The sequence below is a fragment of the Periophthalmus magnuspinnatus genome, chromosome 16 (assembly GCF_009829125.3).
Source record: "Periophthalmus magnuspinnatus isolate fPerMag1 chromosome 16, fPerMag1.2.pri, whole genome shotgun sequence".
Lineage (NCBI taxonomy): Eukaryota > Metazoa > Chordata > Actinopteri > Gobiiformes > Gobiidae > Periophthalmus > Periophthalmus magnuspinnatus.
The window spans coordinates 8883061-8908379 of NC_047141.1; the positions used below are offsets into that span (position 1 = coordinate 8883061).

A 25319-nucleotide genomic window follows, 5' to 3' on the forward strand; every position below is an offset into this window, starting at 1 on the left:
GATAGAGCCCGTCTCCAGAGACCTATCAGAAAACCATCAACTCAACCAACAATTACTCCTGCACAGATGAGACCACTGTACACGTCCACCAATCAGATGAGAGCACAGCAGCCAGCCGGCCAATCACAAGTGACCACTGTTTGCATCCACCAATTGGACATAACGATAGCAGCCCCGGTAGACAGCGACCAATCAGGAATTGACCACTGTTTACACCAACAAATCAGATGTGACCACAGAAACGAGCGGCCAATCACAAGTGACCACCATTTGCATTCACCAATCAGATGTGACCACAGCATCTACAAAAGCCAACAGCCAATCAGAAGTGACCACCTAATTAGGATGTGCCCACTCTAAAACGTTGGCCAGCCAGATGGTGTTAGAAAACCCTGCATCTATTTCTCAATGAAACGTAACCATGGCAGCAATCGCCCAATCAGAAGGGACCAAAAGAAGCATTAACCAGTCCAATACAGACATAACAAAACACTGGCTAATCAGACAGAACCAGCTACCAGGCAATCAGATGTTATGTGGTAGCTATGGAGCAATCAAATGTATTACACAACTATCAACCAATCAGATGCAACTATTTACGGCGATCACCCGTTAAAACAGAACCAGCTTTCAGCCAATCAGAGGTGACTGTGTTTATGATTATTTTGACTTGGAGCAATCAATTTCACAGTCACCTTGAGGTCATTACAACAGGCCCCAGCTGTGTGCCGTGGATATTGGATTGGCGTTAGCTTGAAGCGCTAATGATTGGATGTTTTACAGGCCATAATACACTGACAATTAGCATTTTAATAGAAAACAAATACGAATCTGGAGTGTGCTATTACAGACTCAAACTCCAGTCTATTGTTTAAAAAATACACTTTTCTGCAGATGGAGACAGAAGCTGATGATGACGTTTGGCGACGCTTTATAACTTTATAACTTGACTACACATTAACACGCACACATCATAAAGCTTGAACAAAGACTTTATAATGAGCAAATATTAATTCAGGCTCAGTAACTACGGAAAAGGGCGCTGTGTAACTTTTCCACTTGCTCGTGTCCATGGAGATGTTTTTGCTTTGTTTGAAATGTTCCTCACTGTGATATTAAAACTGGCTATTTTACATTTCATTTCATTACAATGAGCTACCTTTTTTCAGAGGTAGAATGTGGCTGAAAGCTGAGGTGCCAGACTGCAGAAGGTAGAGAGAGTGTCTTTATATGAATGGCTTTGAAGGCAACATTAGCAGGTTGTAATAAATCAGGAAGTGTGTAAAATGTTGTAGTGTGGACTAATGCTAGCCACAGCATTAGCCAGTTATTTGAGTAAGAGTTTTATTTACTCTTTTCACTGTGAATAAGCTTTATGTTGACAATATGCTGAACATTTGTGTTTCCTGCACCAGTCATTCTGACATTATTCCACTTATCTGGAGTTGGATCGTGGCGGCAGTAGTCTAAGCAGGGACTCCCAGACTTCCCTCACCCTGGACACTTCCTATAGCTCCTCTAGAGGGACTCCAAGATGTTCTCAGGCCAGCCGAGAGACCTGAGAACATCTTGATATGAATTTGTTTTTCTATTTTTTGTGTTATATAAAGTTTTGTTCATCCACTGACATTAACTACAAAATATACATCAGATGTTACCTCCAGACAGTTACTCTTACAATTCTTGATTAGAAGTTTCCGCACGTTTTTTTTTTTTAACTTTTACTTGAGTCAATTCATGGACTACTACATTGCGCTTCAGTGAGTAATATTATTTTGAAGTAACAGCACCTGCTTCCTTACAGCAACACTGTAATTTTCTGGAGTGGCACATCACCTGCATAATTCCATGGAAATAGAAAGTTAAAACCATACTTTGGAACATTCTGCTTGGAGACAGAAACAGGATGGATACATGATTACTAACAGCATTTCCATAGTCCTCCATCAGGTCAAATATGAGTCAAGTTTGTGGAGATGCAGAGTAAGGACACATGTTTTTCAGTGCAATAAAAACAACCAAAATTATTTAAAAAAACGTCACTTTAAGTAGAACTTCTGGCCACGACCACCTCTGCCACAGACTAACCATTCCATCTGTGTATTCCCGTTGAAACATTCCCAAGTGCATGTTTGGCAGACGCTTGCTGTTCTGTCTAGGAGTGCGTGGGCATGATCTGCGATGGGCTCTTGAGTCGTAGCGTGTATCCAAAGTGTCGTTCAAAGCTTGTGCTAATGACATCAAGCTGCGCTCATACAAACAGGACTACAATACAATACAGGGCCTGGCTGCTCCGAACTTTTCCACTGGTCCGGCCAAGTGACTCATTCTGTGCCTCCACCTCCGCTCACATCCACATCGTGCTCATGCGCCGGTCTCTGCAAAGCTGCTAACTGTCAGCAGTGTGCTCGTCGTAAACATTCATGGGAATGGACTGAAAACGTCTTTGCTAAAAACTATGTCGGGTTTTGTTCCATTTTCAGAGTAACATCTACTTCAAAATGGTTGCTATCTATTGAGAAAGTAGTCAACTGGAGTTTGCATGTTCTGTCTGTGTCTAGAAGGGTTAAAACGGAAACATAAAGTGAAATTAAACACTAAATTAGGTTGTTTTGCTACTAAACTATGTATATGGTGTTCCTAGTCCTTTTTTGGCAGTGCAAATCAGTTACCTTTGCAGCTTTGTGGCAAAAAAAAGTATAAAAAATGGGTGTGTCCTGGCTGCATTGGCAACTAAAATTTTAAGTATTTGGTGACATCACTGCCCTGATTACAGTGAGGTGTTTCTGATTACAAACACCAGGCTAAGGACGAAGTTTGAAGTGTGGACACCTGTTAGACCAATCACAGTGTTCCTTATACCTCCAGACCACGCCCCTCCTCCCCCTTCCGTCTCTTTAGTCCTCTAGGTACTGCCCAGTTTAACAGCTCTATTTTACATGTGGTTGTGGGTGGAGTTTAGGTGTTTAATCTCACGTCAAAGCTGCCTTATGTCAGTTTTTTTGGGTTTTTTTACCTTTTTTGAGTCATGGAACACGTTTGTTGTTGAAATACCGTGTTACACCATCCACTAAAACAAAACAATACACCAATTTGAGCAAAAACACTGAATAATATGTCTTTCACTGGGAAATTTGTTTTTTGGTTCAGAAGTTTGCTCAGGGCTGTCTAAAATCACCAATGATTGCTATAAAATGTGTCTAACAGAGGGGGGTCTGCCACCTGCCTGTCTCCATGGAAACACATAGCTTTGCCTTGAACGTTCCACAGTATGGCATTGTACGTTTCTATTTTCATGAAGACAAGAAACGCACAGTACATGAGGTAGTGTGGTGTTTTAGCGAGAGCTGACAGTGAGCTACAGCGGCTAGTCTCAGGTCAGCGCTCCTCTGTCGGGTACCATGTGTTTTAGCGTGCAGGGTAACGGCTAACGGCTAACGACCCGCTGGAGGCTGCTGCTGCTGTAATTGAATTAGGCTGATGTGTGACTGCACTGAGAGGGGGACTCACAAAGACCTGCCACAAGTGCCCTAACCTCAGCTCTACCAGAAGATCATAACTACTCGCAAAGTAAAGTCATAGTTTATAGTGCTTCTCTGCTATTCACACTATTCGACGCATAAACTGGAATCAATGTGGAATGAAAAGTGTCTTGCTCAAGAACACAGCAACAACAGAGCCAGTATTAGTATTACTGAAACACCGGACACAGGAAGAACAAGCAAACACACAGCATTTCTGGTTGTGTGATGATAGTTGTTTGTAAGAGGTACTTTTTAACCTATGGCAGTTTTATACATAATGGTAATATATTCTATTAAAGAGTGTAATCGCAAAAAATACTGGCCTCAAATATAACAAAATACATAAATATAAAAAAATGGAACTCAAATGAAATACATTCTAATACCTATTTTTGTTCATTTTAGTTTTTGGTAACCGTTCGGCTAAGCACTACTATATCGGCTCATATATGGTACAGTAACCTCCAGCTAGGTGCTCTTACACTGGCTCATGTCCAGCGTGGTGTACTCTAACCTAAGCGCTGGACAAAATTTAAATTTGTTTCTGACCAGTTTAAAAATGTTATGGATATGAATAATTACAATTTAAGTATTGTGAATAGGTTCCATATTTAAACAGCTGTTAAAATATTGTATTTAAAGGAGATTATCAGCGAGAAATAGTTTTTTTCTGCACATTCTGGCGATTATCTTTGTTGGTGATTATCACGGTTATATAAAAAGTGCCACGAACAATTATTGTCAACGGTTTTTATCACGATAAACGATATTATTGTTTGTCGTCCCATCCCTACTCTAACCTTTTAGCTTGGCGCTCCTACACTGGCTAATAAACAGTGTAGTCTAACCCTCCAGCTAGGTACTTCTACATTGGCTCATGTGTAGTGTAGTAATCCTCCAACTAGGTGCTCACTCCTACACTGGATCATGTGCAGTGTAGTCTAACCCTTCAGCTAGGTGCTCCTACACTGACTCCTGATGTTCAGATGTGTCCCCAGGTGCCGCCCGGAGAATCTCCCAGGGGATTTTGGAAAATGGGCCGAACGCCAGGAGCAGATTTCCCTCAAGGGACAATCAGATACCCAAAGGACCTTCTTGGGCATTTCAGCCATTTTAGATCACAGTATACTAATGCAATGTCCTTGGATCTCTGCTGCTTTTGATAGGAGCAAGTATAGTGGTTACTTATGTTACACCTTTATAAAATATATATTTTTTATTTAATAGAATGGACAGGGTCTTATTTAGTTGCCTATTACCTCTTACTGACATGACGTGTGGGAGGAGTAACACAGCTATAGATATAGATTTTTAATGTTTTTGTTTTGTTTTTTTTCAAATACACAAACCATGTAGCTTACAGTTGTTGTTTCCATGAGCAAGACACTTCGCCCACATAATTGCTTTTTAATGTGTAATTCTCTGTGGCCAATGTGAAGGACATCTAGTTTAAAACTTGCCCAATCACTACTTCCTGAAAGTATCCATCCCTTTGCTTTGTTCACAGAGCTGCAAGACCTTGGCCTTCTCTCAATGAACTTCATGATGAACACTCCTGAAATGGTTTTTACTTCACAGATGTGCCTTGTCAGGGTTCGTTAGTGTAATGGTAGTGGCAAAGGCTGTTTTGAAGAATATAAAGTCTAATGTTTGAGTTAATGATATTTCACTTTACTACTATGTGTTCAATGATAACTTTGATGCCTTCAGTAAAAATCAACAATGTAAACAAAAACATATTGGCTCCTAACTTTTGACTGGTAGTGTATGAGTTCATGATCCTTCTATGTTTGTATTAAGTGTGAGTAAAAGATGATGGTTTTAAACTGCACTGGGCTCAATGTCACTCTGGGCTGTCCCACTGCCCCACATCCTCATGTTACTACAGACAGTGAATCCTCCTGTGTGCCAGATCTGCAGAGGGCGTCCAAAATGCCACACATCTGCTGACTGACACTACTCTAGCATCTCTCACTATGCTAGCATTTTTTGCTATGCTGGTCATCTGTCTCCAGACCAAGTCATTTCAGTGATGTTTCTACAAAGAGCTTCCTGATCTTTCTTTGAGAAGGAAACATATCACTGTGTCGCCAGAGCTCACACTTTCTCGTGTATCATTTGACTTCCTGGTTGGACATGGGCAGCAGATATGACATATGTTGAAGTTGTCATTGCCCAATTTGGAACTTTACATGATTGACACCATTTCTCAAACTATACACAAGCGCATGAAGTCTCTTGTTTGAGATTCGTTTGATCAAATTTACTCTTGAAATATGAACTTTTTTACTGATAAATACTTGCTTGAGGGCCGTGAAATGTATGTATTCAAAATGTAAATAAATGTTAAAAGGAGAGCAGAGCTGATTTAAGTCTGACCCATAATTAAAATGGCTTTAAAGACTATAGTCAAATCTAGTTTTTGTTTCATTTCTAAGGATAAAATCCATGAAATTGTCAAACCTCAATATGAATACATTTAAGCTAAGCAATACTTGTGGCAACAGCAGACAGAACACAATAAACACATTTAAGAGTGTTAAACGGGTTTGATTAAAAAGGTGCCCATCGGGCAACGACAGAGGTAATCCATAGCTGTTACCTAGCAACCATAATGTTAACAAAGGCCAATAGAAATAAATTACACAATAATCATGATTAGACTATTCAACACATTTCTTTTGTTAAATGAATGTTGAATAGACATTCTGTCCTTGCAGGTAAACTGTCTCTGCATTTTGGATGCAATTTTCAGTGTTGGTGAAATAAGTAGAGGTGTTCTGTTTGAGAACTCTGCTCTATTTTGTCTTTTTACTGGTGTAAAAACTATGATAAGTTGTTACAACAAGTATTACCAAACCAAGTCATAATAAGAAAAACATGAAAACACGTAATCCCTTCACTGCTCCTGACTGTTTGGAGGATGACTCAAATGGGAACATTCCCTACAGGTACAACGAAGTCTACAAATGGAATTTAAGTCCAAAAATGGCAGGTTATTATCATAACAGCTGTAATAACTGACCATGATAAAAGTTCTAATTATTCTTACAAAACTGCTTAATGAGTCCCAGGCAGACTACATATGCACTCAATTACAATTACAATTTGGAGTTTTCGCAGAACTGTGGTCAGCTTAAGGGGACGGTACATAGATTTTTTTAATGATATAATTTCATCAACACAACCTATCCATGTCCCCAGATATACTGAAAAAACCTGCCTACCTGATATAGTGCTTAAATCTGAATCTATCTGCAGGTTTAAGCACTCATACATCTGTATTTAAGATATTTTTATGGAAGTACAGGGTGTCCATAAAGTCTCTTTACAATAAAAATATATATATATTACAAAGGCAATTGATAAGATATTTTAATCAAATTGTTCTATTGTACTCAGTGGTTTCCAAAGTTTTTTCCCCTCATATACCTTTAAATGGGAACCATTATTTGCACAAAGAACATCAAGATGGCCTCATCAATGTTTGCAGTCACATCTATTATCTTTTGCTTTAGTTCAATAAAGTCCCATGTCTTTGTTTGATACACAATATCTTTAGCATAGCCCTATAGAAAAAATCCAGAGGTGTGAAATCTGGTGAACGTTGTGGCCATGGAATTGGTCCATCCCTTCCAATCCAACGGTCTGGAAATGTTTAACTGAGGAACTCACAAACATACAGATCCCACTGTGGTGGGGCACCATCCTGCTGGAACATGATGGTTGGTTGAAGCTCCTGCAGTTGTGGTGCCGAATCTTCAGTGAAAAGGTCAAAGGAGACATCTGCAGTAAGTCATCTCTCGTGGAAGAAAAAGACCAAAAATGCAATGTGATAAAAAAAATAAATAAAAATTATAACCACTGAGTACAATAAAACAAATCGAGTTAATATATTTTATCAATTGCCTTTGTAATTAAATTTTAAAATTGTAAAGAGACTATGAACAGCCTGTATATACACTGTCTGTGATTTGGTGGTATTCAGTATATCTGATATGTCACAATGGATTTATTACATTTTCACATTTACCATGAGGCTGAATATAAAGCTTTTCTCAGTCAGTCTGTGCAGGTTTGGTATTTGGAGCTCCCGCCTGATCATATCATGGCTCTACCTGCTGATCGTAGACTGATGCCATTTACAGTCTATTTGGTGGACCTCGTGTTATGGTCCCAGCACATTTGTTTTAATGGGAGATTATGTCAACATTTTTTGGTCATCAAGATATTTTCACTCATGTAAAATTAATCCAGGAATAATCTCAGACCAAACAAACCAAACCAAACAAACCGAACAAACCAAACTAAATCCAGGCTAATCCAGACTAACTAAATCAGGACTACACTAACCTAAAAATGCCACACCACGGTTAAAATATGACCAAACAGAACTACAATGACTTTGAAACATGGTTAAACCGAAATTAAAGGTGCACTGTGTTTATCTGTGTTAACCTCCATGGAGGCAGGAGGCCAGTAAGAAGTGATGCAACAGTGCCAAGTTACAGGTCAGATCTGTGGAGAGGCAAGCCCACTCACAGTAACAATGCCTGTTTTTCACCTATTTCTGAGCAATAAAACATGTGGCATCTGACCTGATATCACTCTGGGGGTTATTCATGTATGCCTATGGTGGAATGTTCAGCTGTTTCCATGTGACACAATACACATATTAGTAAACAAAGACAAAAAGTCTGAAAATGCAAGAAAAATACAAAATGAAATTAAACAACACTTTTCAGGAGTCTGTGATCAATGGTGCTGCGTTCATGGTGCTGTTTAGGTGTTTCGTTATATACAAAAAGATGAGAGTGAAAAACTGTTGGCTAATGCGAGCTAGCTTGTGACTGTAAGGCTATGGTAGAGGGACTTGTTTAACAGCACAAATCAGCTCACCTGCTGTAGTTCCAACCAAACAAGCTCTTTCTGGTGAGACTGTGTTAAAATAAAGTTCAGATTAAAGTTTCCTCATGAAAAACATGCCTGAAGAGGTTTTACATGTAATAATAATAATCCCTTACATTTGTAGCAAAAGACGAAGTTTGAATCTGTCAATTGTACAAATAGTTGTAGGAGTGAAGACGTTTTGCTTCTCATCCAAGCCGCTTCTTCAGTTCTGGTCAGATTGCTGGTGGACACTGCCTTATTTCTATCTGAAGGGAGGAGCTGATTACACTGAAACTGTAAACAGATATTGTCTCCAGTTTAATGGCCATATTCAACCTTGAATGGCCCTACTATTGTTCTCTTTTGCTTCTTTTGTTTGTTTTGGGTCTGAGGGTGGAATCATAGATCTGTGAGAGATAATGTTTCAGGCCCCATTCCTGTTTAAGGAAGGATTGACTTTCCTAACAAAAATAGCTTCTTGACAAATTACACTTGTAATGCACTTTACATGCTTCTCAACCACTTTCATACTGGGCAATGTGGGTGAAGTGTCTTGCCTAAGAACATGGCGGGAATTGATCCTCCGACCTTTGGTTTGGGGGAACCACTGCACTGAACCACTCTGGCCCCAGATGTCATCAATGCATGTTATTTATGAGTATTTTATCAACCTCTCCTGAACCTCCTTCTATCCATGACTCAGAACCACCAGCCTACGTCACCCATGCTCCCACACGACCATTTTCCAAAACAATACACTCTAACTTCACAAACTTGATGCAATGTGCAGTAGTTTCATTAGTGGGATGCACACTGATTGTGTTGTAATAGCAGTGATGAGAGTAAGGGGAGGGGGGAGTCAGAGCGGCAAAAATAAAACTGAAACTTTTAACATTTTTAATATGTTATGTTCTGCAAATATGGTATTTTTATGGTATTAAAAGTATAATACCTCCTCTTTAAATATAAATTCAAGACAATAGTACTTTTTCACGTACTTTTCACTTGTCTTGCTGTAGTTCTAGTTCTGAGAGAAAAACACTTTTGGCAGGAGGACATCGCCTCGTAAAGCTGTTGCCTGCTAAGCCTTCCCATATGTCCTGGATACAAACACCAGTAAATCTGAATCTACCATCTCTGGACTAAAGCAGGATCAGGAGACACCCACTAGTGCTATCTGTACGGCTGAGACCACGCACGGAGCTCTGGTTACACGTGCACGCCCGTGGAAAAGAGAGGGAGAGAGAGAGAGAGATGGAGAAAGAGAAACTTTATGGAACAACAGGAGAAGCATTCTTTCCTATTTTGGACTTCAGGTAGACTCATTGTCCCTCCCTTGCCTAAATCATATTTACAATCCTTATCAGTTACAGGTGAAAAGTCCTGGAAAATGCAGTCTTTGTTTTTTAAGATTTAACTGTAGAACAGGGTTCTCCTTTTTCCTCTGCTGCGCTACAGGTAGCTCCTGGGCTATGTTGGAGACCCCTGGCATAGAAACAAAAATGCCTCCATGCATAAACTGTCCCTGCATTTTGGACGTGATTTTGCTTGTTGATGATATAGGTAGCGGTACGGCTGGGCGATATAGTGATAAAAATTGAATCGTGATCACACTACTCCCATTGGTCAGCTTCTGTCAACTTGAGTTAGTGACATGTAGAATCACAGTAAAGAGTGAACTCAGAGCAGGAGATGACTACATGAATATAGTTAACCATGATTAAATCCAAACTGTGATGTGGCTTTAAGAATGTGATTTTTTGGCCCACTCCCTGGCAGAGGTATTCTGTTTTAGATCTTGTTGTTTTTTCCTGTATTTCTATAGTTTTCTTCCGAACTTTTTTCCACAGTCTGACAGTTATATGCATTTTAGATCACATTTTGCCGGAGTTGGTATATTATCTAAGGGAGTCCCGTTGGCTCTTGATCCTGGTATCTGTCAAAAAAGATCATCAAGACTGGACTACATAAACCACAGTCCATTTCAGTGCAGCCAACATGAAGAAAGTTATGAAGGACTTATCCAAACAATATGACAGCAGTAACTGCACTTAAAAGCAGAAATTCTGCACATGATCACAATCAGTACAAACCATAAGGTAAAGACAGTGACATACCTGCAGAAGACGCCCATCCCCTCCAGCAGGTAGCACTGTCCCCCATTCAGGCAGTAGTTCTGCTGCAGGTCACAGGGCGAGCGGCAGCTTCCATTTACCCTCTGGTAGCCCACCCTGCACCCGCCCCGGCCGTCAGAGCCGTCCACAGGCTGGGCAGCAGGGGGTGCCGCCACAGGGCCACCCACACCGGCCCGTCCCACTCCTGGGAGGAAGGAGCTGGGTCCCGGCAGGCGGGACCTGGTGCGGGACAGCCGGAGGTCCACATCGCTCTCGTAGGCGTCGGTGGTTGTCATGTAGTAGTCTTCGGCAGTAGGAGACACCCCGTCATCGTAGGGCGTCAGATAGTCGTAGTTATCCGGCATGGCCCAGGAAGTGGGGTCACCTCCTTGCAGCTCATGAGCCTGAGAGGAGGGAGAGGGCGGGGCTAGGTCTAGCCCACGCCCGCGAGAAGAGGGGTCAAAGAAGTCTACATGCAGGACGTCCTGGCTGGGTGGATTGGTGGAGGGTGGGGGCGTGGTTGTCGTAAAACGGTCGAGATTGAAAACAGCTGTGTCTTTGTTGTGGATCCAGGGTGGTGCCGTGTGAAGCTCCTCCTCTTCCTCCTCCTCTGGCTCCTCCCCCTCCGTAACTTCCTGTCCCTGGGTGTTGCTAGGCAGCAGATGCTCGGTCTCGGCTGAATCGGGACTGATATGAGGTGGGACGGCTGCTTCTTCTGTAGCTGGGACCACTGGCTCAGAGAACATGCCACTGCCCTGCTCTGAGGGCCCGCCCTGCTCTCCTGCACGGGGCAGGCGGCCCCCTCGAGAGCTGGTGGTGCTCACAGTGTCAGGACCGGCTGAGGCGCTCACTTCGGTTACCGTGACAATAGACTCCGCAGCCTTCTCGGGCTCTGCCTCCTCAGGCAGCAGGGACGTGAGGTTGGCTGAAATCTCCGGTTCAGTGCCATTGGTTAGAACTTCATTACCTAAAAAGACAGATTGACAAAACATGAATCATTATTTTTGTGACTGGAGATTTGACTCCATGGTCATTTAACAGCTAACACTCTCGTGTCCTACTTTTTGTTTGAATGCAAGAACCAGCAACTTTGGGACATTTTTAATTACAGCAAGTGTCTCAAATATGGAAGACATTTTCACTTTAATATTTTCTAAACATTCATAAAAGAAGTTTGTAGATTTGGTTCTGGAGGTTAGCCCTCTGTTCTTTTCTTTTATACACGTAATCCTCTTTCATATGAATGGACATGTGTTTTTCTCAATCACGTCAAAAATTGTGGCGACAGGACATGGTTCCAGACTCTAATGCCATTGTCAAGTATAGTTAAAGTGTGCGGTCACTGGCAAAGAAGTTCCTGGGTTTGATTCCCAGACCTGATAGGACATTTGTGAACAGTTTGCTCCTCTGATGAATAGGGCTACACCGATACCAATACCGGTATTAAATATTGGTGCCAATAATGAGAAATGAGCTGGATCAGGTAACAGTTCCATGATATGGGTTACGCTGATTTTCTGGTTAGACCTTTTATTGGATGTAATAATAATACGGCTAAAACGTCATAAGGTTTGAAATTTTAAGATTACTCTTCTTTCTGCTTCTATTGATACTGTATCAGAACTGAAAAAGCTGGATGGGTGCCTACTCATGGGGGCTTAGGGATTCCCTTGATGGGCTTCTACTTTTGAACAACTTGGCAACACTTTTTTTTTCCATTTGATAATTGCCAATACAATAATCATGCCCTTATGTCATCACATCTGTTTTGCTGTTGGAACAACCCATTGTGACAATTACGAATACACAACTATGTCGGGTTTGGAGCAAAAACTGAATCTGTAAGACTTTCAGTGAATTATTAACTGCAAGTCCAAAATAAAATGACTCAGAACAGAAAGTCTTGATTTCAGAGTCCATGTAAAATAAATGTAAAGTCACTTTGTTGGTGTGACACTGGGCTGGTGGGGCGTGCTTTTAGACTGGAGCATGTTCAAAGTGGAGGAAAGTGTTCCCAAAATAGACAGTTGGCTTCTTCATTGGCCAAATGTTTGAAGCGTGTTTTAGCAGAGAACTATAGTGCATGGCTAAATGTGCAAATTCAATTATTGTACTTTCTTAAAAAAATCCCCTAACCTATGGGAAATTCTATGATTTTGGTTGGGGATCTAACCTCCATTGTTTGAATAATGGAAATCTAAAAATGCTCCATTATCTGCGCTCATTGCATGTACTACAATTACATTCAGAAAAAAAAAAAGTGTAAGTACTTATTTTACTGCCATCTACGTTGCAAAAAGTTATATCCAGGTAAATTAACCTTACTTAAATACAGAACATTTCAGAATTAATTTGTGTAGATTCAACTTGACAAGTAAAAATATGGGATAGGTTTTATTTTCTTAATTCAAGCCACATTTAGATGCAAAAAGTTGTTGTTTTTCTTATCTTAAGTGTCACAAGTTGAGTTTTCTTATTTTAAAAAGGTCCTATATTACGCAAAATGGACTCTTTGAGCTTTAAACCATGTTCTAATGTTGTTACTTCATCAACAACATACCTGGAGTTTTGTTTTGTTTGTTTCACACATGTTTGAGTATCATGTCTATCAACATCTCCAAAGCTCAAAGTGCTCTGTTCCACCTTATGATGTCATGAAGTGGTTTTCAAGTTCAAATTCACGGCTACATTTGACCTTTTCTACTGAAGGTGTATGGAGTTCAAAAACACAGTGGAGCACTTCCTGTACAACCCCATGACATCACAAGGTGGAAAAGAGCGTTTTCTGTTTGTGAGACAAACTGTGAATGAAACAAAACACAAACAAAACTCCGGGTATGTTTTTGATGAGGGAACATTATAACATAAATCACAAAATAGTGTAACATGGGCCCTTTAAGCACAAAAGTCTTGTTCCATGGGTAGATGGTTTTAGTCATCAAGCGAAATTTGCAAAACAAGATACATTTTTCTTCAGTCATTTAAATTCAGCCAAGATTTTAGTTTTTGCAGTGTAGTAATGAAAATAACATCAAATTCTTGTTCACTGAGTTATAGTATTATGAAAAATGTAGCATCATAAAGTCACAGTTTAGTTCTTGAGTAGTCCTGGTTTAGAATTGGTCCAGTCTTGGTTTAGTCCTGCCTTTCACACTTGAGTCTTTAAGATCTCAAGTGAGAAGACAAATCAGCCATAAAGACCCTGGATCCAATTAACCGTAGCCGTGATTGGCCGATACTTTGAGTGGGCGGCCCTTTGCCTCATGCATAAAGGCGCTCTCCGCTGCCCCCTGGATTATCGGAGTAATTCCCTAATGTACTTTTGAGGCAGCGAGCTGGGATTAGGGATTACGGGCAGACAGCACAGTGACTCTTCAGTTTAGTGTAGAGGAGGAAGTCATGAGAACTTCAAACTCAAGATCGACATCATTTTTGCTGTTTTAAAAATGTAAAAAAAAACAGCGAAAAAAAGAACTCGTTATTTTTAAGCAGTCTGCAGTGATCCAAAGTTATTCCTCAATTACATTATGCATCCTGAACATCCTAATTATTCATAGTGATGAGTTTATAAGCGCTTTTCACAACTTTCAGAGGTCAAAGTGGAGTTTTGCCTTCGCAGTTACAACTAGCATTCAAATAGTGCACTTTCTGAAACTCGGACAATAAAACGCTTTATAATTACATGCAGACAGTACAATATGGACTTATTTTCACTTCAAGAACAGAACATTTTGTACAATTACATGGAAAAAATGTAGTACATTGCCTTTAAATACCATAATTTCATCAAAAATAACAAAATGTTCTGTCTTATTTTCATAAAAACTGCTAACCTTGTAGTTTAGATCTGTACAAACATGTTCTGAAATGTGATTTTTCTGTTAGTTTGTCAGTTCAGATTTCAGTCTTTTTGTTACTTGCAATGCTTGTCCGAAAAACCATTAATTAGATATTTCTTCCAAGTTGCTCAGTCCTTGTTATGTTTCATTATGAGAGTATTTGAAGCCTTTTATTGAAGTCATAGTGTTATTCATAGTCATAGCGAGTTCTGGCTTTAAGACTGGGGTTGTCCGGAGGCTAATCTCTGCAGCAGTCCCAAAGCATCTCTGTTATACACATCAGCCTGGACATTGTGTTATATTATTTTATCCTAACTCCATTGTAAACCCAAAACATGCAGAACAAATTCAGAAGACAAATTTCCCCATAGGGACATTTAAACGGGCCGTACAGTGGTCCAAAGTTTTTCCTCACTTACCTTATGCATTATGAACATCCTAATTATTCACCACAATGAGTTTATAAGCACTTTTTACCACTCTCGGAGACATCACCGTAATGCTAACAACAACTAGCATGCAAACAGAGCATGATAAACACACGTCCCTATAATTATAAACAGAGAGCTCACTGTGGTATCATTCTGGCCTGAAGAGCTGCTTTTACTGGGAACTTTCAAGACAACAGAGGAGTACGCCAAAAATATTGCTTCACATCACACTTTAGATACAGATTAGAGTTCACGTAGCACTGTGTGTAAACCTCAGTGTGATTACATGAAGTGTTCTGTCCTGAGACGCAGAGCTACTAAGATGATACAATAACAATAGGAAAGTGAAAAACTCAAATACAGACACTCCACACAGTCTATGAGGGACACTAAGCTTTTCATTTCTTGTTTCTAGAGCCCATTTAAATGCTGACGTTACATGTCTCTACTGTTATCCATGTCTCTACTTTTTGTATACACACATTTTGTTTCTCCCATCAACCCAAAACATGCAGTTGAGGTAAACCTGACCAAGAGTAGTTCAAGATCTGAAGATGGGATGCTGCACTGCTCCTGACAAGTTTCCCCAGTGGCTTTGAAGGATTTGTCAAATACAGAGGACAAATTTTCCTACTGGGACAATAAAGTCTACCTTAATATATACCGCAGATACACTTAAAATACATAATACACTTGATATAAGCTGTGACCTAATTAAAACTGTTTTAATTTACTCAGCAAGCAATAAGAAACAGGAGATTTGTGTGAGCTGGTAGACGGGGTAATTGGGGTCAGTCCCAGCCCCTCCTGTGTGGGGACAGCGTCACGTGTAGCGGGGTACGTGTGGAGGGTGCAGACTGAGAGTGTGGGTGATTGTTTTGGGGTGATACAGAGATGCCAAGAGACTGCCCCCACAACACCCCATCTGCATACACGCCCCACTCACCCATGTCAGGAAGAACACATTTAATGAGGTTAAATCACACATTATTTATTTATTTGTCCCCAGCTTGTCTGTGGAGACATCTTTTTTGACTGTTTCATTTATTTTATTTTTTTCTGCATTTAAAGAAAAAATACGATAAAAACATTCTTACTATGAACAAGCTCGTCTGTCCACAGATCCGACCTATAAGTTGGCCTGGTCGAGTCACCTGCTTGTCTGCGTGAAGATAATATGGCTGAAGGATTTAAGAAAATATCTAATTAGGATTTGCAATGTATGTTTTAATAATACGTTCTACTCAAAGTTCTCATTTTAAACAAGTCCAGAATAATTGAATCTAGTGAATAAATTTGTCCAATCGTTTATGACAATCGTAACACCACATTAATCCATTTGTAACACTAAAACATGACATTGCACGTGCTTTGACCATGGTGTCGTTTAACACCGATCACAAAGAGAGAGGCCTCAAACACGAGGGCCTCTGATTGGCCACGGCAGCTTGTAAAGTAGATGCTGATTGGTAGTGACAGCTGACCCAGACCGTGGACAAAGGAGTGTGTGTGGGAGACAATTACATAACACTGGACAGAGAGAAGGCCGTAAATGTAAACATATCGCTAGCACTTCAACGCTTGTGGTCATTAGCAACACAGGTGACGCAACTAGGATAACTAGAACATACACATACAGTGATGGTGGCAAGATCAGTCCTTGTTCACTCTTGGAAGGGCATCCAATGTAAAAAGCCTCCAACTGCCAATTTTGCTGAATAAAGAAAAGCAGAAGTGCAGATTTTTGAGCCCACGAACCAGGTTTTTATCATCATTGTGGTATCGAAATGGAGATCGACTACCAAGTTTTTCCTATACACTCATAAAGATATGCTCAGTATTGTAATATTGAGCAAGAAAACTAGTAAAAAAATGGCAAAAATAGATATAAATACCAGGCAAAACCTTTCAAACAACAGCTGCCACGGCAACAGGTGGAAGTGAGGATGCCAGTTTCACACTATATTCATACACAGGTAAGGTGGGTGAAGTGTCTTGCCCAAGAACACAACAACAACAACAACAACAACAACGACAGTATGCACTAATTCGAAATGGGAGCTGCTCCAACCACAAAGCCACTGCTGCCTATAAATGACATACTTACATACAGTTTACTGCATCTAACATATTGCTGATGTACTACAACCACAACACATACAAGTTTCTCATTCTCAGTATATGAACAGGCCATGAAACACGAAATGAAACACAAACTGAAAAAATGAAACACAAACTTCTAAAACATGTTAATATGTTTTTGCCCCCTCTTTAAGAAGTTCAAAATCTTATACTGTCTCTTTAATATGAATAGGTTTGACACTGGGGTTATACTGCGCATTGAGCTCTAATTAAAACCATTGATTTTACCTTAACGACCCTCCCCCACCCCGTACGCACACACACACACGCACACACACACACACACACACACACACACAGCCTTCTAACCTGCTCCTATCTACATCACTACCACTACTCTTCTTCCCATCTTCTTCTTCGTCTTCTTCTTCTGGACCTGCCCTTCGTCACATAAATGCTTTCATCTGAGGCTCCACAGGTGGCGGGATGCAGGACGGATCAGTTGTCATGGCTACACTCCCAGCCTGGTAACCGTGGGTAACTGAGGATGCGGCGGTGGCGGTTCAGAGACAGGAGGAGATTGTGTTTGTCTTTGCGCAGTGGAAATAGATGGATTTCACAGTTTTGATTTGGTGAGAATGAAAGCGTGTGGTATTCGCAGGCAATGGAGCTGATGGAGACGAGAGGGACTGGTGCTAATAGTTAAATTATGTCATGAAAGGAAATTTTTAGAGGGCTGCGCAAAAATTTTTTCCACATAATTGAGCAATATTTGTGCTGCCGCAGTACAGATACATTGTAAAAAAAAAAAAGCTCTTAGAGTCATAATGAGACTGATATGTATATCTGTTTATAAAGCATTTTTATCCAGGAATGTTAACATGATGGTTGTTGTTAGCATTATCGTGCAAAAGTTGCGAAACACTCATAAACTCACTGCAGTGAATAATTAGGATGCTCGCAGTGTAAGGTCAGGAATAACTTTGGACCAATACAAAACGTTTAAAAAGAACTAGTTGTTTTTCAAATTTATATATATAATACCCCCTCTTTAAAGTAGTTTATATCACTACAGCTTGACTAAAAGTAAACTGATGGTAGTCCATATGCTCCTCTCTTCTTGTGTAACGTGCTTCAAAGTCACAGATGCTGGCAGCTTCTGAGTGCATCCATGCAACTAACTCAGCCTCTTCTGCCCTGCACTTGTAATCAAGGCAATTGCACATCTCTCTATATGCACCAATAATGCATAACCCACATAGAGTGTCCCCTATAGCACGACCAACAACATAGAGTGACTGGAACAGCATATTTTCTTTGCAGCCAACATCATTTTACCTCTTTTATTCACATTGGTAAGTCACTCAAAGACATATGTGTAGGTGTGGATTAGGTGGCACAGCAAACTATAGGCCTAAACAAGGTATTTAAAGGGGCAGTATGTAACCTTTCTGTTGGACAATTTGCCACTCATCTTCAAGAAGATGCACAGTATGTCATTAAATGTCCCTCTTATCTCATCTATCTTGCAGGTCAGATCTAGGGAGAGACGAATCCACTCACATTAAGAATGCATATTTTACAAGGTATTTTGGAGCAAAATCACTATAATGGGAAAATGGCATGATAGATGAGCTTCATGCTATAATGTGGAACATTTTAGACAAAGCACTAACATCTCTAAGCACTGACCAAAATGGAAGTGCTCTAAAGGTTTTTTAGCATTTCAAACTTCAAGTGCATCATACAAAAAGTTTCAGGAAGTTTAAAGCACTTGAATTTTCATACTGAACCGTGGAGAATTTTCACATTTTTGGTATACTTTTAGCAAAGCAATGCATTTTGAGACTACAGGTTAGCAGCCTGACTATTCTCAAGAAAAGTCTAAGGAGCCAAATACTGCAGGCGTCAATGTTTACATGGATAGGCTCGAAAAACCACAGCAGAACCTATGCTTTTTACATATTTTGAATGTCACATACACTCTACATGTCAAGCTTAAATTGGTTGGATTGTATTTTCAGAAATCTATGTGCACACGACGTGCTACTTCGGACGGGCTGCTCCATACGTGCTGTTTAACAAAATATGTTCAAAACTAGCACATTTTTAGACTAAAGTAGGGCAAAATACACATGCAATGTGTTCAAGGTCTAAAAGCTGCATCATTTTCATCTGTGCAAATGGTCATACTTCTCGAAACATGAATTACTAAAACAACACTGAAAACTAAATACTACTACTCCAGGTACTGAGGGCATTGAAATGACATTCCCCTCTGCACCAATCTCCAGAGTATTGTGAGTACTATTAAGCTGCAGTATGAAGTACACACAAGTTCACAGTGTCCTCTCACATGATACTGTGGTATATACAAATTCTAAAGTGTTTCAACCATCTGACAAAAAGTTAGACCAGTCACTATATCAATATATCGAACAATAGATGATAGATGGAACAATATACTTGTTGTAGGTTGCAGTTGCAATATTATACTTTATTGCAATATTTCTCTGGATCATTATCAATGATACAAACTTTGTTATTGTAGGCCTACAAAAATATACACCAATCACAGCCATAGACAACAGCAACAAATCCCAGCACCATCAATAAAACTGTATCATACAACACAGACAGACCATATGGACACAGTCATTTCATTTACATTTACATTGGTGTAGGAATTTTAATAAAATGGGATTTTGTGATAACCTTCACATGCACCGTTTGCTCACCTGGTCTGCACTAAAAATAAGCAAAGACAATCCTCTCTTGTTTTTTTCTGTTATTTCAGTACTTTTTGTGTTAACTAAAATCTACAGACTTGATGCCTTTCTAATGGAGACAAAAATCCGGTTCCCATGACATAGCTTTACTATATTTATACTATATGTTCACTATATTTCAATTCAGATATGTGTTAAAATAGGTTAAGGTTAGGGTCGTTCTCGAGTCAGTGTAATGTCGGCTAATGTAATGTCCCCAACATGCATGTGCACCCAACATGTCTGTGTGTAGGTGGCCTGAATGCTAATAAGTCACTATGAGAAAGATGGAGGAGTGTGCATGTGGAGAGGAGCGTGCATGTGCAAACAGGGAGAGGTGGCACAGGCAGGCTCGTGCACATACGGAGGAGTGTGCACGTATATGAACTCAGTGACTTTCTTCACAAGGACACGGGACACACTCCACAGCAGCACACACACACACAGCAGGGGTATAATATTTAAACAATCAGCCATAACATTATGTCCAGCTGCTAAAAGATAGGGATGGTCCAGATTAACTTTTAAAAATGTATTGCATGTATATATAAGCAATTAGCAAGCATTTATCTGGTATAATGATTTATTTATTATTTACACGTTTACACATGAGTCTGTTCAAAAAGACAGATCTGATGCACTGAGCACAAACAGGGAATAGCACATAGACACACACAGACTGGGGCAGCGTAGAAAAAAATATTGGTGCCAAATATCACCAATGTTTTTGTTTTATATCGAAACATATTCAGATACAGTACAGGACCCTCAAGGCATTGTGGCAGCATAGTACTTGCCATTCCAGTGTAGTCCAGTGTAGTCACAGTCCAGTCTAGCTATGCATCTGTTGTAGGGAGCATTATACCTCTGATGACATAGGCCAAGATAATAAGGGCTGAGCTGGCAGAGTGCAGCTGGCACAGCACAGAAATGCAATCCATCCCCAGCTAATAGTCAGGCCTGAGTGTTAAAAGGAGCAAGAAAAACTCAAGTTGGGAAATCAGATACTTTCAAAGCCGGAAAAATGCATCCAAAATATTTCCAGTAACAGTATTGTGGAAATCTTAAATTGAATATAAATCCTGAGTCAAAACATTGTCTTTGTGGTGGTTTGAATGAAAAAAGAGACAACACAGAAGGACAACATCTGGGCTTTGTTCAGTGAACCCCAGAGTGGAGCGCTCCCAGACTGGACTTTTATACAGAAAATGCCCTGACACAAGACGCGACACGTGATTGGGTCCACGAGATCAAGATGAGACGAGACATTTATTTCATATTTTTGCTACCACTGTTGCACTGATCTACAGCTTCTCAAGAAATGTAACTTGACAGAGCTTAACCCTTTATTGTCCAGTGAAGATGTAAGCACAATGAAGGAAAAAAGTTCTCACATGTATACAAACTTGTCTTGTAAGATCTTGTGGTACAAGATCAAGTATTTCACGCGTAACTATTTCAGAGTCATACATAAAAATCTTGATTCAAAATTAACTTTATGTATGTCTCTGTCTATGTAAGTGCTTATGTGGAGCAATCCCTGCAGGAAATTTTACCATTGACTTAAAAATGTAGGGTTTTTTTGCTTTAGTTTTGCTTCATTTCTTTGACAAGTTTTTTGAGAAACAATCCAAACATCCAAAATAAAAAATCAAGTTAATATTATTATAAAGCGTTTTTTTTAGGAAGTCTGCTGTTAGCATGCTAGTTGTTGTTAGATTTATTATGATGGCCACGATGACCCCTCTTGCTTCTGAAAGTTGTGAAGCTCTTATAAACTCATCACGTTGAATAATTAGGATGTTCTGAATGCATAAGGTAAATGAGGAATATTTTTGGACGATTGCAAACCTTTTAAAATGAACCAGTTGTCGTGTGTAGTCGTGTTTTTAAGTTAGTAAAAATCAGATACAGCGAAGACAATACATTTGACCCAAAAGTCTCTAAGCAAGCCATTATTTTGCACGTTTCTAGCCTCAAATCACCTCAACTCGTATCACTCCTGAGAGACTTTCTTTTGTCTCACTCAAATATGTAAAATGATTATCCAAGGAGAGTTATGGGGACACTGCCCACTCAGCACTTAAGCACACTGAACCATCTGCGCGTTTGACCGACGACACCTGAACGCACCATCGCCAACGCAGCCAAGAAAAACTTTACATAACATCCAACGACCTTCTCTGTACTAGCATATGGACTTGGGACAGGTGGGACATAAGTATGCAAGGGTGGATAAGCTCAAAGAGAGTTGGGCAGAGACAAGGACAATGCTTTCACAAGGACACAAAAGATAAATGTTCCTAGATATGTTTTTGCTATTTCACTTTTGTCTTACTGAAATGTTCCCTTTTAAGGCCTGACTGTGCTAGTGACATTTTTGGGAAAACCTGCAAAATGAGTTGGTCCAGAACTTGAATTAAAGTGGACCTATAATGCAAACTAGACTTCTCAGAGGTTTTAACCATATTATAGTTGTTTTCTTCTTGTTTGCCCACTTGAAGTTGTATTTAGAATGATTCGTGCATGTTTGAGTAATCTTTATTTTCCTGCATTCAAGACGTAATTGCTCTGATCAACCCCCGTTTTCACCGCCACCAATACATACCCACTGCTCTGTATTTCAGTCTCCAATTTCTTTTTCTTAATCGGTGATCCATGTAGAATTTGGCAGCGTTGTGTAGTCATTTTGGTACAAAAAAATCTGGTACTCGTTAGCGTGATCTGCAGGTATCCATCGGAAGTGCCAGTGATGACTTATGGAGATGTCAGCTCTAAATTATAACAAAATGATCCACGAAAAATACGCAAATTAATGTGGCGAAGACAAACATTCATGAGAAAATGTCAACAATTGAAAGAGTTATTTTAAAGCAGGATTAAACACCTAAACTCCTCCCACAACCACATTTCAAATAGAGCTGCTAAACTGGGCGGTACCTGGAGGACTAAAGAAGAGAGTGAAGGGGGAGAAGGGGCGGAGTCTGGATATATGAGAAACAGTGTGATTGGTCTTACAAGTATCCACACTTTAAACTCCACCCCTGCAGACAGGCATTTGTAATCAGAAACACCTGGTTTTAATTAGGGCAGTCTTTCGTGATGTCACTACTACTTGAAACTACTTGAAATGACTGCAGCCACTGATGGCAGCACATTTATTTTTAGGCATTTTTGAAAATAAAAGCTGCAGATTTACTTAAAGCTGCCAAAATATGTCTAAGAACTGCAGACAATAGCTATTAAAACACCATATGCACAGTTTAGTGGTGAAAAAGTGCATTTAGTTTTTAGTTCGACTTAAAAATTCATTGTAGTTTATCTTCAACAACAGTTACTCAAAAAATCCATTGATTAACAAACACATGTCCCTCTGTAAAGTGCTGAAGGAGTGTGCATTTGGGACTTTTTGGCGTTAGAGTTACTGTGTGAGTGGCACAAATTAGTTGCAATATTATAGTTTATCGCCTACATTGTCCTCAGCAGTATTTCACCCTTAAAGATGTGTTATCGTGACAGGTCTACCTAACCACACCTTTACAGCCTTATTCCATTAGCGCATCAGAGCGTTTCACTTTTGGCACAAATTGCTCCATTCTTCCTGCCCTTTTGTGGCCGTCTGATTTCACGGATCATACGCCGCAGTCTGGATAACGCGCGTAAACCTGTCGCCTTCCCCGTCTGCTCTCGATATCATCCAAACGGGCTATAAGTCATGTGGAAGCTAGCACCGAGAGGCTAATACACATTACAGGGATAATTACGGCCTCTCTGCTTAGGGCTAAACGTGAGCTGGAAAGTGAAAGAAAACTGTAGCACATGAGGTCAGCGCACAGGTTGACCCTATACTGTTTATGGTTTGGAGATGCCAGTGGAGCAGGATACAGGGAAATACTAATGGTAATGGTTGACTTAAAGTGGAATTTTTGGGTCTGTACTTTAGTTATTTCAACATAACATGGATTGACAGAATGCATCAGTGGGTCTGAGACTGGATCAGTCACAGAGCAGCATTGTTTTGTGTGGAAGTCAAAGGTCAAGCACTCAAACAAAGCGACACGAATGGCCCCCACATGTAGTAAAGCAGAAGTACGGACTGTTTTGCAGAGGGAACCACTTTGTGCATTTGTGAATGGGAAAGATGTCTGGCTGATGTTCTTCTCTCAACTGGATTTGACAAATGTTTGATTTCTCAGCTTCTTTCGCAGTTGTGATCCTTCAAACAATCAGTTTGAAGTGTTCATCACTTTTCCTGTTCGCTTTTAGTGAGAGCCGATTGATGTGTTTACAATTAATTTCATAGTGCTACACACATCAAGCGTTAGGTTATAAGCAACTGCCAGGGAACTTATGATTGTCCAAATACACGTTTTCAGATGAGAATCATATAGAAACAATTACTTCTCCGTCATGATTCAACATTAGATGGATAGAAAGGGCTAAGTGGGCGGAGCTAACACTGAAACTAAGTGAAATGTTCCTCATGGTTAAAAAATGCCCTTTAATTGTAGATGTGGGCAAATTTATCATAAACTTAACAAATAATCTTGATATTTCTACCTATGATGGCACTTACCTAGGATTACTTCGTCAGTCTACCCCTGGGCTGAGTTTACCACCACCAAGTGTAGGGTGAATGAAAAATGTACGAAATTGTGGAACGATTTTGAGCGTCTGGAAAAGCATAATACAAGACCAGTGCATTATAATATGGCCAACATCAGATTTTTTCCTCTACAAAAATACACCACCTCATTTTTGATAAATAAGCTATGATTTCGCCTCTTTGCTCTGCCACAGTAACTGCCACGATAATTCAGATTTAGATTCAGCTAGTGCATGTAAAGGCATTCACTGTTGTAGTATTCACCCAGCAGTGAGAGAGGATGTGTGTGGTTGCCATGGAGATGAAGGGGGAGGAGATGAGATGGAGAGACTAGTGTACAGCCTCCAGTATTCATATGTGTATCTTTTAATACCCTGACCATTTCTGACCCAGATATTGCATTTGACTATGATGCTTACATGGCTGATAGATTCAAAAGTAACTAAAGTAAAACAAGTGATACAGTGTTTCTTAGCCTGTGCAGTTGAATGCCTCTCCTAGACTGCACCAAATGAAAATTTGTGCTGTTACATATGATGAGTATCTCATTACATTGGGATCTTTATGAACTCTTTGAACTAGGACACCTCAATCATAGTTCCCGGGTTTACATGTATTTTGATAAATGGGTTTAAATTGGACTAGGGTAGTTATCCGGTTTCCTGGTGTGCATGTAAACGTAGTAAATGAAGACGATGATGTTAAGAGGGCAACGCACAATACAGAGTGGCCAAATTTGGTTGCTTTTAAGACCTCTCCTTTACAACTTTTTTTCAGAGAAAGGCTAAACTAAAACTTGGCGCCTATGACATTGGCATTCAGCTTGTGATTTCGATTAGATTGCACTTAAACTTGCAGCGTCACCCTTTCCCTCCATCTGAAATTACGACATCATCAGAACTAGGACACGAATGTAACCTATTAGACTTAGTGACGTCATGGTAGTAACATTTCAAAGTCGATTTTGACACTAAGGAATATACTCGAATAGAATGTAATTTTGAACATAAAGTAATAGTACTTTCTTTTATATTACCATGCAGTCTTATATCTGTGTAATCCCTC

General features: G+C 39.9%; 1 protein-coding gene across 6 annotated transcripts in view; it reads right to left on the bottom strand.

Moving 5' to 3' along the window:
- cspg5a (chondroitin sulfate proteoglycan 5a) overlaps nucleotides 1–25319 on the bottom strand; it is a 55903-nt gene that overhangs the window by 23080 nt on the left and 7504 nt on the right. For all 6 annotated transcript variants that reach the window (XM_033981388.2, XM_055227565.1, XM_055227564.1 and 3 more), the window contains exon 2: nucleotides 10532–11495. In XM_033981388.2, coding sequence (XP_033837279.1) covers nucleotides 10532–11495 — 964 coding nt within the window. The remainder of the gene's footprint in view (nucleotides 1–10531; nucleotides 11496–25319) is intronic.